The 12,862-nt window shown below is 45.1% G+C and overlaps 1 protein-coding gene across 1 annotated transcript; it reads right to left on the reverse strand.

Annotated features, from left to right (window-relative positions):
- Positions 1 to 3,727: 3,727 nt before the first annotated feature.
- On the reverse strand, positions 3,728 to 12,533 carry AMIGO2 (adhesion molecule with Ig like domain 2). The gene is made up of 2 exons (XM_064448408.1): positions 12,206 to 12,533; positions 3,728 to 5,472 (listed from the first exon to the last, which is right to left on the reverse strand). Exon 2 carries the CDS (start codon positions 5,397 to 5,399, stop codon positions 3,834 to 3,836), a length of 1,566 nt encoding a protein of 521 aa, XP_064304478.1. The 5' UTR covers positions 5,400 to 5,472; positions 12,206 to 12,533; the 3' UTR covers positions 3,728 to 3,833.
- Between the last annotated feature and the right edge of the window lie 329 nt (positions 12,534 to 12,862).

Raw genomic sequence — 12,862 nt, forward strand, 5'->3', positions numbered from 1 at the left:
TTAGGTCTGGAGAGATGACTAGCAGCCTTCCCTCTCACCTGCCACTACAGGTGGGTAATATGGGGACAATGCAGTTGTGCAGTTGCTGCTGCTACGCTCAGGACTGGCCTGAGAGGTTTTGTGCTGGCCTCACACGACTGGTTTCCAAAGCATTCCACAAAAGCTTATGCCTTGTAGGCATGTGAAGTACTGGAAATACAGAGGCAAGGACATGATCTCCCAGAGCTGTCTGTGGCCATTACCCTTATTTTTGATCTGTGAGACAGCTGCAACTGATGCAACAGGCCCTTGAGTAAGAGGAAAGCTGTTCACCGCCATTCAAGTGGTGGAGGACTTAGGTTTAAAGGAGGACCACAAAAAGACATAGTGTTTAGCTACAGGTTAGAGCCTTGTTTGGCAAAGTCTCAGGAACTGGAAAGAAGACAAGGGGGGGCAAAACTCACCTGGGATTATATGAGCTGCATGGGGAATATCTCACTCCAGGCATCTTGCAGAGGCAGTACATAAGCCCATGCCCAACCAGAGAATTCTTGCCTCTGTGTTGGTACCTCTGCCTTACTGCAAACCTGTTTTAAGAGCATGGCTGAACTGGTGCCAGAGCACTCAACACCTTGCAGAACCTAGCTCACCCTGTATTAGATACGTCATTCAGCTCTTTGGTAGTTGCTGGAAACAGCAGTGTGTAATCTAGGGCACAGACTAACGGGGAAGACACGGTGGTTGCAGGTGCACCGGGAAGGTGGACCACACTGGAGCTGCTGGTGCAGCATCTGGGCAACCCCTTGTGACCACCCAGGGTGCCATGTGACCATGGAGCAGGATGGCAATGTTGGCTCAGAGCCCTTGGGGGGCTTGCATTGCAGTCGGAAGGGAGGAACAGCTGAGCTGCATCAGCTTTCCACAGCCTTCCAAGGAGAGGAATGGGATTGTAGATTTGTGGTGTTGGTGCTATATATACGCAGTAATGGCTTTAAAAATCTTTATTAAAGTTGCACCTACTGAATTCATGCGACTGTGATAATGTAAAGAAGCGGCAAACAAGCCAATGGTTCCTTCAAAAGCTTTGGTTTTACCACCTTGTTCATAATCACAGTTACAACTCTGAACACTTTGAAGCAGTCACTAAAGTACAGCTAGCTAATAATCATAGTAAATATCTGCTGTTTAGAGCAATGCTCGGCTTCTGTAGTTATCTGGTAGGATTACTCTGATCCCACAAATCCCCACACTCTTGCTGCAGGACAGCAGCCCTGTGGAAGGCAGGCTGCAGGATCTCTACATTTTTTATTTAGGACTACCATGCAGTTTTAAAGTGCACGGTCAGTTCAAGACATGGTGTCACTGGCTTGCACTGTGAACAGCAGTGGTGTGCATCTGCTCAGCCGTAGCTGCTAAGGAGATGTGTATGTGTGCCTCTCAGCTGCACGAACAACAGCCTGTTTCTTTTCCAGCCCAATATGGCACTGACCATCAGCGCTCTTGTAAACATCAAAATCTGGGTCAATTAACCTCATGTATGACAACAGAGCATATTATCTGCCCAGAGCTGTAACCGATCTGTACAACCTTCCATGAGAGTATTTGCCTCTCCATTTCCCACTCTGCCCCACCACCGTTTCAGCCCTTTGGCTCTGGGTCACTGATTGCCTCCTTGCACAACATGGAGGATACCCACTCACCACACATGTGGCACAGTCCCAGGTCATGCAGCTTAATTAAATCTTTTAAATAAAAAAAATCTTTGAGAAGGAAGGAGCCAGGCCTTTGCCTCATTGACAGATGACCCAACTATATCACTGATTTCAGCAAAGACAATCACTGGTTTTCCATCATACCTTGTATATAAACATATGGATTTTGTTTTAATGCATGCATATGGATAAAAGAGAGAAAGAGCTTTATGAAAGGACACTGACCTGCTTGATAGCAGGTGCTATTTTTAAATTTACACAACAAAATGTACAAATAAAAGACCCAAACCCCTTGTGATCTTTCTCTCCTAAATATTTATTATCCTCTGCCTAGAAAAAGAATTTTAATCTTCTCTTTCCCTGAATATCTAAATGAAAATCTCCAGCAGTTTTCTAATTTCACATAATTTGTGCACATCACAGCAACACTGTTTCCTGATCTAATCTGTTTTCCAGATAGCTTGCTTTCAAACAATTAGGTACACGAGGACTTCTCCATAGCAAATCAATTGTTGACAGCTTTGGCTCAGCCAGATACAAGCTTTAGCATGACGACATGCCTCTCAAAAGAAATAATAAAAAAACGGCAAGTGGCTGTTACAATAAGCCTCTCAAAACCAAATTATAGTTGCCATACCATGTAGCCCTTTGATTCTGATTTTGTTTATCCTTTACCCTTTCAGTATATTCCCCAAAGATAGAATGAGACAGACATGCTCCAATTACTCTTCTGTGGTAAGCTGTAATTCCTTGCAAAACTCCTTTGAAGTTGGCACTAATCAATGTGAGGAAGACTGGCAAAGTCCAGCCCAGTCCCAATGTGAATAAGCTTTAAAAAAAAAAAAAACAACAAAAAGGCAAATAGAACAGACAAAGAAATAGCAAACATAACAGTATGCTCATTGAAATAACACAACACTTTCTGCAACCTGTGTTGCACGAGTAGTCCAGGCCAGCCTTCGCAGGTTCTTAAACTTAATGATACATTTAGGCAAGAAAGGAAGCAGCACATACAAGACAAGAGCCAAGTCTAGAGAAAAGCTTTCTGAATTCACCGTGCAAAAAGTCAGTATTTTAATGAATTTGTCCAAATACTGTATTTCCTCTTTTAAGAAAAATCTTCAGGAAGCAACTTTTATGAGACTGCTGGAACCATGTGCCACTGAAAGGACTGACATAACCTCCCTATTTTGTGAAGTTAGCTCTGAAGAGAAGCCACCCAATCCTGAGATGAAGCAGGAGCCATGGTGAAGGTGGCAGGCTTGTTCACCACATGTGATGCCAAGTGTACAGTGAGCGGCAGAGTTAAGACTACTGATTGCAATCAGTCCAGTTACTGCAGCTTAATGAGTTACTGCTGATGAGTTTGAGTCCTCATGAATGGCAACTTTCATTCCTCGTCTAAGGCAATTGCAAAAGTAATGTGTTAACTTTTACTTCTCTCATTATGTGTCAAAATGTATAAAGACTTTACTTTTTGTGATTAATCCTATGACTAAATTTTGAATAACATTAGTACAATGCCCCCCATTTAAAGTTTTCAAGCAGTTCCTGGCAAACACATTATCAGTTGAAGGCCATAAACATTTATCCAGTGCGGCTAGTCATCCTGGTGGTAAATTGAATCTTTTTGTTCTGATCACTCCAAGAAGACTCATTACTTTTTTCCCCTAGTGATTTTAATGCAAAGATTTTATGAGCCTATGTAAGGAATTACAGGAAGCCTGGGCATTTCTCTCAGTAGCCGTCTGAGTTTTCTTCTGTGCTTACTGCAGAGGAGCTGAGTTATCAGCGTGACTGAGAGTGTTTTATAGGGGTCAGCCTCTTCCGAGTCAGCTGCATGCACTGAAAGTGCCTCTAAACATGCATGAGAAATTGCTGTGTATGGACCAGAGAGTAAAAGCCAAGGCTAAACTTGCATTGAAGGAATTCACATTAATGCCACGTTTTCTGCTTTTCCCAAACAAGATATCACTGTCGCATGGCCCTGCACTCACAAAGAGAGGAGACGCAGTTCAAGGACTGACAATAGATACTTTTTTAAAACATTTTTCTTTCTTTTTATTTGTTTTTCCTGATGGTTGCTACAAGCAAAAGAGGTATTCAGAGATGTAACTGCACAATACAAACACAGGCAGCAAACTAAGTTGATGGCATGAAAGGTGTGTCCGAGAACACGGAGTTGACAGAATCGGAGTCAGATTTTGTTCGAGTAGTTTTTAAGATACTCTCAGCAATGATATTGTCATTAGGAAACAGTTTTACTTTCCCGTTCTGACTGTGTTTTGGTTCGTGCACGGGTTCCAGGAAAACCACCCGTTTACCAGTGCTAGCCTTCTTCTCATCGGCTGGCAGTTCTTGCGGCGGTGTGGAATTCAGTATGGATGAGTGGGCACTGCTTTGGTTCAGCTTCCTCTTCCTCCTTTTCGCCTTACATTGACACGGACAGGGGGTCAGATAGAGATACAGCAGTACTAAAACAATACTGGCTACACAGGCAGCAAGGGTGGTAAAAGCTGTATTAAATGCTTCGTGAGCGTGGGACCTGTTCACTGTGAAATTGCTAACATTTATTCTAACCTCTATGGTTTCATTTAATAGTCTTTTCTTATTTATTGCAATGCAGGAATACAGCCCTGAGTCCTCTAGCTGGGCATCTGTTATCTCCAGGCTGCCGTTACGAAACACCTTAAAGTTGCCAGTCTCCCTATCTGGCTCCAGCAACCTATTGTCCGGAGTAACCCAAACAAAGTGCGTGCCTGCATCGCTGATTCTGCTGTCACAGTGTACAATCAGCCTCTCACCAACCTGGGCATCGTGAATAAACCCGAAGGCTTGGAAAGAGCTGTTGACGGTGCTTTCAGAGCAATTCAGAAAGTTGTCATGCAGCAAAGGCAGTTTATTGTAACCTCTTGGGTCTGATTGCAACAAACAGGTGTACTCGTTTTTGAAGTCCACCACTGAGCTGAAGTGCCTTTGATACCAGAAGATTAGCATGGAGTACAGCGTACAGTCACAATAAAACGGGTTGCCATGAAGATGAATTCCACTAAGATGTTTGGCCGGCACTGAACTCAGGCGCTGAACAGGCATCGACTGGATGTGATTAAAGGAAATGTCCAGCAACACAAGGTCTGTCAGCTTATGTTTTCCAGTGTACAAGTCCAGCGGGAAATGCGAGAGAAAATTATAGCTTAAGTACAGTTTCTGCAATTTGTACAATCCTCCGAAGGCTGAAGACTCTATCTGTGTTATCTGATTGTTGTACAGCAGGAGAACCTCCAGCACCCTTAGCTCCTGAAACACAGGGCTGCCCAGCGTCTTCAGGCTGTTGGATGACAAGTCTAGGTACTTCAGATTTGGGGTTGTGGAAAAGCTTCCAGTGATAATGCTGCTAATGCTATTATGATTGATTATTAAAGTGTTCAGTTTCTCAAACAGTGCTGGGACCCATTCAGGCTCCAGAAACCCAATTCTGTTATAACTCAGATCCAGCCTTTTCATACATTTATAAAGATTTCCTGGCACTCGAGAGAGGTTCTTATTGGTGCAGCTTACGATATCACTGGCACAGATGCAGGCTGTTGGACACATCCCCGGGGCACTGCCACAGACACTCACTGTGAAGACCAAGAGACATGCCAGTCCCTTGCAGCTCACTTTAAAAACTCCAAGTTGAGTAGGAACTGTCCGCCAGTTTAAAGACATTGTCACTGTCTCTTAGCCGTCTCCCAGTGCTCCTTGCCACAGATTTTATGTGCAGTTAGCTTTGCACTAATGGCTGTCAAAAGAGGGATACAGCACGTTAACATTTACGATTCATACCCTGCCTGATTTCTTACGCATGCCTTTTGAAAAACACAGGGAATGAATCCTTAATGTTTTATTTAGTTAATTATAAAATCTAGTTGTTCTTAGGTGATGTAAGCTTAACATTGTTTTTATGTAAACATAAAATTTTGTACCCCTGTGTAAATATTCATACTACAGATATAATATTTTTTTCTCTTCAAAAAACAATGCAACTACTCTTCAGTCTTGGACCAAGAAATGCTATTTCTGACAGTTGATTAAAAAAAAAACAAAACAGAAATGTTCCTACATGGAACATGACTGGGCAATGGCATCCTCCACCTGCTTCCAAACCAACCTAGATAGAAAACTCCTGGTACAGGAAAGAAAAAGCCTCACCCAGAAAAGCTATTTTCTTGTCTAGTGGGGAGAAGTTACAACATGTGTTTCTTCCCAATCAGAAAATGTCACACATTTTCAAGCAAAGGATTTTCTCAGACTACTTAGCTTTAAATGTCATATGAATTTATTTATTAAAAAAAAAAAATCAGTAACTGATAGTTCAGGTAGCAACAGCCTATTTTTGAAGTTATTCAAGATGCGCAATTGGAATATTTTGTATTCTGCTACTTCTACCTTTGCCAAAGTAACCGTTGAAGAAGAAATTTTCTATGCCTGGTGCCTGCCTCAGGCACAAGTTTCAGGAACTTTCAGTAAGAATGAGTCAGCCATTTCTCAAAACTTAATAAAGGCAAAAATATTTTGCTCATACTTAAATAGTAAGAACAAAACCAACCATACCCTTTTCTGAGAATATTTTAGTGTCACTATGCTTTGAAGCAGGGATGTAACATTTGGCAGGGGTCATTCTGTGCCGAGGGACATGCTTTTTGCCATCTCTTAAGAAAATGTACACACACTTAGCAAAGTAATGAACATTTCTGTTCACTCTTGCTCTCCCTGGATACTTATTAAAGAGTTTGTCAGTACATTCCCAGGGGAATCCACATGCATTGATTATCCCACCCCTTCATAGTTCAAACGTGGTATTCAGCCCCCACTTATTAACCTCATACTCATTTCTGTAATCTCACCTACCCATTGACACAGTATCTGAGCGGGACAAACCCCGCAATGTCTGCTCTGCGCTGCTGATAGCGGCTATGGCCAGGAGCCGGGAGACTGCCTGCGGGCAGCGGGGAGGAGGAGAAAGAGGCAACCTCAAGTGGAAAGGAGAAGAATGAAAGGATAAGTTATATTCTCTGATGAGGTGAGATGGATGAAGAAAGGATGAGTCTTGAGTCCAAAAACATTAAAATCAAGACCTAAAGGGTGGGGGACAGCAGGGCAGAGAAACAGCCAAAGGGGAGAGAGGTAAAAGGAGGATAAAAGATGCATTGGGAACGAAGGGCAAAACCATGGGAGGAGGATGTGAATAGAGCATCATCATTGCTACCAATGAAGCAACTGAGAAGGAGGTAGTTTGAGGATGCAGAAGTGGGTTAAGGCATATGAGGCCAGAAAAGCAAATGGGGAGGGTGTAAAGGGCAAGAACAGGGTTAAGCAGAAGAGAGGCAAATGTTTCAGGAGGTGAACCTTAGAACACACTTCTCCAGACACTTTGGATCTGCTACTTATGAATCTAAGATTATCTATGCAATTAATTAATATATGTGAAATGTGCTAATTTGCACTCCCTCTCAGTTCCTTATTCCCCTCCTCTCTAACCCTCTGCCAATCTGGCAGGCTGCTGTCTTCTCCTGATGGATCTTCTACTCATAAGTCAAGTGGTAGAGTATGTGCTGTGAATCTAAAGAGCTGAACCTTCTAATGACCCATTCAAAGAAGAAATATGAAGGCAGCAGGATTCACCTTTCACATGAATGTACATATACATTGGCTTTAAATGTTTGCATTTCCAAAAACTATATTAAAAGAATGACAAGACTGCCAAGTTAAGTGCTCAAAAATTAAACTGTCAGAATTAATGTTTTCTGTGCCATTTTAAATTTTATATACAGCCCGTAGCTACGTGATTGCTTAATTTTTTTCCCCCCAAAACCTTTCCTAACTCTGTGCACAGGATCTGAGGAAGAACAGGATAAATAAAGGGTGATTACATCAAGAGGTCGGTAAATGTCTATTTCTGAGAACTGGAGCATATCCTAGCCTCTGTCACAGAATTCCTGTGAGATGAGGCAAACTATGTGCACTGGTGACTGTTAGAAGATAAAGAACACATTGCAGTCACCAGCTTGACACTTAGAAAATAAGGAACCTCTGTGTATTAAGTTTGGGAAGAACTGATCTCAAGAAGTGCTGAGATGAGAGTCAAAATGCTATGACTCTAGCTGCCATTTCTGGCTATAAAGGCTCCTCTTTGCTTCCCTGTCTATAAAAGGGATATAGCAACATGATCTCAACTATAGGAATATTGTAAAAATAAATTAATTGATTAGAATAAAAGCTTAGTATCAAGGTTCATAAAGTTTTCTAGGCTTTTAAGATCCTACTGAAGTATCTAAATGCAGGGGGTTTTCAGTGGGAAGTTACGAGCCCAGAGGATTTTTTTTTTTTAACCAGTCCTAAGCACTTAACTTAGTCCGTTTTGCTAGCTAGCTAGTCTTTTATGACAACAATTAAGAGACACAAGTTCTTCTAGAGGATGAAACCTATGAAAAGATTACAGAAATGACCATCAGGAAATCTGCACCGCGGTGTGGAGTTGTATGGCACGCAGTACATCAGGCACAACAGAAACACACTGACAGATGAAAAAAAGAATTTAATAACTGCTCATTTAGTTAGTTTGTTGCATGAAGCAAGGTATCTGAAAACTGCATACCATAAAACCATGTGCATAATGACTGAATTATAAAGCACCCACAAAATGGAAGACAAACTGCTGTTGCATAGGTTACCTTTCCCACTAACACCTGAATGCCTGATTTTGCAACCTATGCAGCCAAATTTTTAATGTAACTGCACTTGCAAAAAGATGAATGGCACTTTCAAAAATCAGCTCCTGTTTTGAATATAACTACGATCCAGGAGATACTCCAAATGAGACATAATAGGTCAATGCTCGGTTTTGGATGGGTTACCAAGTTTAATACACTAAATAGCCTTGCACGTTTGTTTCTGTCCATACCAACAACTACCTCACCAGGTACTCTGAGCTAGTCTGCAACCAAATCCCAAGGGCGGATCAGTGGCTGGTGTAAATCAGCGTAATACCTTTGAGTTCTAAGGAGCAAAAACACTCTGCAAGGGCTGCAAACTAGGTTGTGCATTTCCCAAGCTCGTTGAAGTTGACAAATGAGAACTGTTTCAGATAACTTGCCTTGCCTGGTGACGCAAATCCAAATTACAGACATCATAAATGTACCATGGGCCACACAAGGCTATTTTGAGAGTACCCTGACAAGCAGAAGCCTTCCTTGCCATGCCCAACTCACAGTGCAGTGCTTACATTCCCAACAGGTTCTTCGCCCTGTTGGAGAGTGGGGCTGTTGAGCTGCAACTTGCCCTTCAACCTGTGTTCCCCAAAACTTCTCCATAAATTAGACAGGATAGTCTGCAAAGCCAAGCATGCTCAATATAAATATTTATAACCCATGTGATCATTTTAACTTCTTCAAAATGACTGCATGAACATGTCTGGGTTAGTAACATGTATGTGTTCTGTGGCAAGGAAGAACAAAGCCTACAATCAGCCTTATATTAAAAAGTGGTACTTTGTTTCATCCCAATAACATCATTTCAGGTCTTAGAAACGACTATTTTACAAACTTCAATATTCCGTATTTTCTCAAGAGAGATATTGCTATTAAATACTATCAGCTAACATGTGCCAACAGACTCTGGCTAAGTACTTCACCATTATTTCTGAATGAGCTGGGTAAATAGCTTTTTTGATTTATAGTAAACTAAAGGGCATGGTTAGGAGTTTTGTATTTGAATTCTTTTCAAAGTAATAATTGCTTTGTGCTGTTAAAAGTGTGGTATTTTAAGTTCACTGCCAAAAACAAAGTACTCCCTGAGATGAATCATCTGTGCAGTAATGGTGCACATGCTTCTTAACTGTTTGAGAAGAAACGCAGCATATATCCTCATATCATAGGGACTATCCTCTGTTGTCAGGAACAGCTCAATTGACTAAAACAGATCAACTCCTAGAGAAGTGGAGGATTTGGCTCTTGGTTTTGATCTTTTAAATGGTGTGTGTGTTGCCTTTTTTTGTTTGTTTTTAAGTTACGAGCACCTAAAGCTGCTTATGTAAAAGGGGAATGCCGGGCAACCGTAACATCCTTACCATCAGTTATCACTGCAAGATCAACTTATGTCCTAAACACTCATTTCCACTTCCTCTGGTCTCTCTCTCCCACTAATGCTACATTAATAATCTCTACACCAGCTTTCTCTTCTGTAAGTACCTTCAGGCTTATTGCTGTCTCTCCTAGTTCATTTGAGACTTTGCTAAAAAAATCCTTATCTGGCACATCTCTTAATTGAAGCAGTGAATTGAACTGGAGATCACAAGTCACCTGAATGCTTTTGCAAATGCTACCATTAGTCTTTTCAAGATTAAACAAACTGGATTGATAAATACTTTACAGTAAGAATAACATATTCCTGTACGTTGGTGATGCAAATAGTCCCACATCTGGCTGGCACTTTCTGCACAGTGAAAATGCAAATATTTGCACGTAACCTCTCTGTACTACCCTCAGTACCTCCCTGTACTACAACAGGAACACTGGTGAGCCTCTAGAGAGCTCAAACACTAGAAAATATTAAAGATTTCAGTCCACCCTCCAGAAGATCCACACCATTTCTACATCTCGTAGCTCCTTCCCTTTTGCCACATCTCCTGTGACTCTCCGCTTTGACTCCTCTGTCCCCCAGTCTCGCCAGCCCTCCTCACTGATGCACCTTTGCACCTTCCCATTGACTTCCAATGCTCACGCAGTTGGTCTCATATCAGATGAATCAGGGCTGTATTACTTAAATGTAATAATACATGAACAGAAACAGTGATGGCTCGGGTGTTAACATTTCCTCATAGCCCTTCTTTTTTTTTATTTGCATGGCATTTGAAAAAGCTTTCCTCATGAACTAAGAATAAAAAGGGACTGTTAGAATGGGGTTTTATTAATTTATAACAACAATATTATACAGTTATTCATGCTTTAAGTCCTAACTTTATGAATCCTGCTTAAGTACCTGATAGAGCCATTAATTACAATCAGACTAATGGCATCTTACATAATTAATCTTTAAAAACATTACACTTATAAGGAAGGTCTGCATAAAATTCCATTCCTTGTGTGCATGTAGGATGCTGTTGGAGAAGATATCCCCATAGTGGCCACCTCACTCCAATCTCCAGGCTCAACTCTGCTTTTAGCACTCCTGAGTGGGAAATGCACTCTCTGCACCAAACCTGCCTGACAGATGTGCTCAGCATTTCTACTGAGCAGATCTGGATTACCCAGCCATCATAATCCATGAGATTTAGTGACATGATGGATCAGAGAGCAGAGGCTGTTGGTGAGATACATCTGGGTGATATTTTGATACACGGGACTAAACCCCTGAACTGGGCTAAGCTCTGTTTGATGCAGGACCTAACAGTGCTGAAAAAATGGCTTTACATCACCTCTGCAGCAAGCTGATCCTGAGGTCAGCACCTGGCCAGACCTCAATAGCGCTCAACAGAGCTGAATTTGCCCTAGTAGCCCTAGCTAGCTAAAACTAGCTTCTCCCACTCATCCCTCACTAAAGACTGAATTTCTCGGAAGACAGATTTATTTATTTATTTTTTGCACCCATGATTACTCACTTGGCTTAAAGAAAACTGAGACACAGATGAGCAACTGGGTGACGTACCACAGAGCCTGAGTTGGACTAATCATCAGCAGTCCATGGCAGTGCCAGCTACATAAAGTCAACACTCTGAAGCTCTTATCCCTCTTGAGAGAGTACAAAGGAAATAGGCATCAGTGAAAAAAAAAAATTCATTCCTTTTGCCGTGTTACTTTGTAAAACAAGCTGCACCCCAGCTTAAACCTTGCAAATGATTTCAGTTGCTAAGGAGATCGGCAAATAATTAAGAAAAAAATGGAATGATAAGCGGCAGTGCCTGTTACAGTATCAGTAACCAGTCTCCAAGCAATGCCAGATTTCACGAAAGTTTAGTTGCCCAGCGTAGGATCCTCACCGCCTCCAAAAGCTGCTCTGACGGGCTAAACTTCAGAGGAACCCCTTTGCCTGAGATGGGGGAGGGCTCCTGGCAGCCTCCCCACGGGGGCTGCCCGCTGCAGCCCCGCGATCCCCAGCGGCGGTCGGCGGAGGGCAAACTTTCGGCGAGCCCGGCGGCCGGGCGGGCTGAACCGGCGTCGGTCCGGGGGCACCCCCCGGCACCGCGCCGTCCCCCGCCAAACCAACCACCCCCCCGAGGGGTCTCTGATCGCCGTCCCCGGGCAGGCCCGGCCACCGCCGCTCCACTCCGCGGCCGAGGCTGGGACCGGGTCTCCCCCGCCCGCTGCCGGGCTGCGCTCGCCGCCGGAGGCGGGGGGCTCTGAGCCCGCCCAAGCGAAGCTCCCCGGCTCCGGCGGCCCCTCTCAGCCCCGGCTCCTGCCCCTCCGGACCCCGCCCGCCATAGTCCCATCCCCGGGGAGGGGGGATGTCTGCTCCCTCACCCCGCCGGGCAGCGTTACCTGGAGCTCCCGGCGGCCGCTTCATGTCCGGGGAGCGCGATGCCGTCCCCGGCGCCGCCGCCAGCCCCAGCCCCGCATGCTCCGCTCCGCTCCGCTCCCCTCCGCCGCCGGGGGAAGTTGGCGGCCGCCGGGAGCGCGGCAGCGGCTCCGCTGCGCTCCCCCGCGGGCGCAGGCAGTGCTGGCCCGCTGCCCCCGGGGATGGAGCGGAGGCCCGGACCCCGCTACCGGCGGCGGCGGAGGAGGGAAGGCAGGCGGCTCCCGCTCACAGCGGCGACGGGGTTTTTAATCCCTTCCTGCCTCCGCCCTCCCGGTCCCCCCCGCCGCGCAGCGCCGGACCCGATGCCGCTCCCCCCCCCCCCCCCCCCGCCCGCTCCCGGGGGCTTCCGCGGCAGCGGGACGGAGCCGCCGGTGCCCCGGGGGAGGAGCTGGCCGCCTGCCCCCGCTCCGCCCCGCGCCTCCCCGGGGGGCCGCTCCCGGAGGAGTCCCCGCTGCTCCGCCCCGCTGCCCCCGCCGAGCGAGGGCAGCCTCCCCCGCCCGCCCGGGCTCGGCCCCTCCGGTGCAGAGCAGCCCCGAGGCCGCCCGGCAGCTCCGCGGCGGGGGGCAGGCGGCCCGGCTCTGCAGCCCCCACCGGGGAGGCTGGCTTTGCGGGGGTCTGGA

This window comes from Phalacrocorax carbo, chromosome 1 (genome assembly GCF_963921805.1).
Source record: "Phalacrocorax carbo chromosome 1, bPhaCar2.1, whole genome shotgun sequence".
Classification (NCBI taxonomy): domain Eukaryota; kingdom Metazoa; phylum Chordata; class Aves; order Suliformes; family Phalacrocoracidae; genus Phalacrocorax; species Phalacrocorax carbo.

What these genes read in the sequence shown, in the direction of transcription:
- AMIGO2 (XM_064448408.1), bottom strand. Translation starts at nt 5,399, where the DNA reads ATGTCTTTAAACTGGCGGACAGTTCCTACTCAACTTGGAGTTTTTAAA.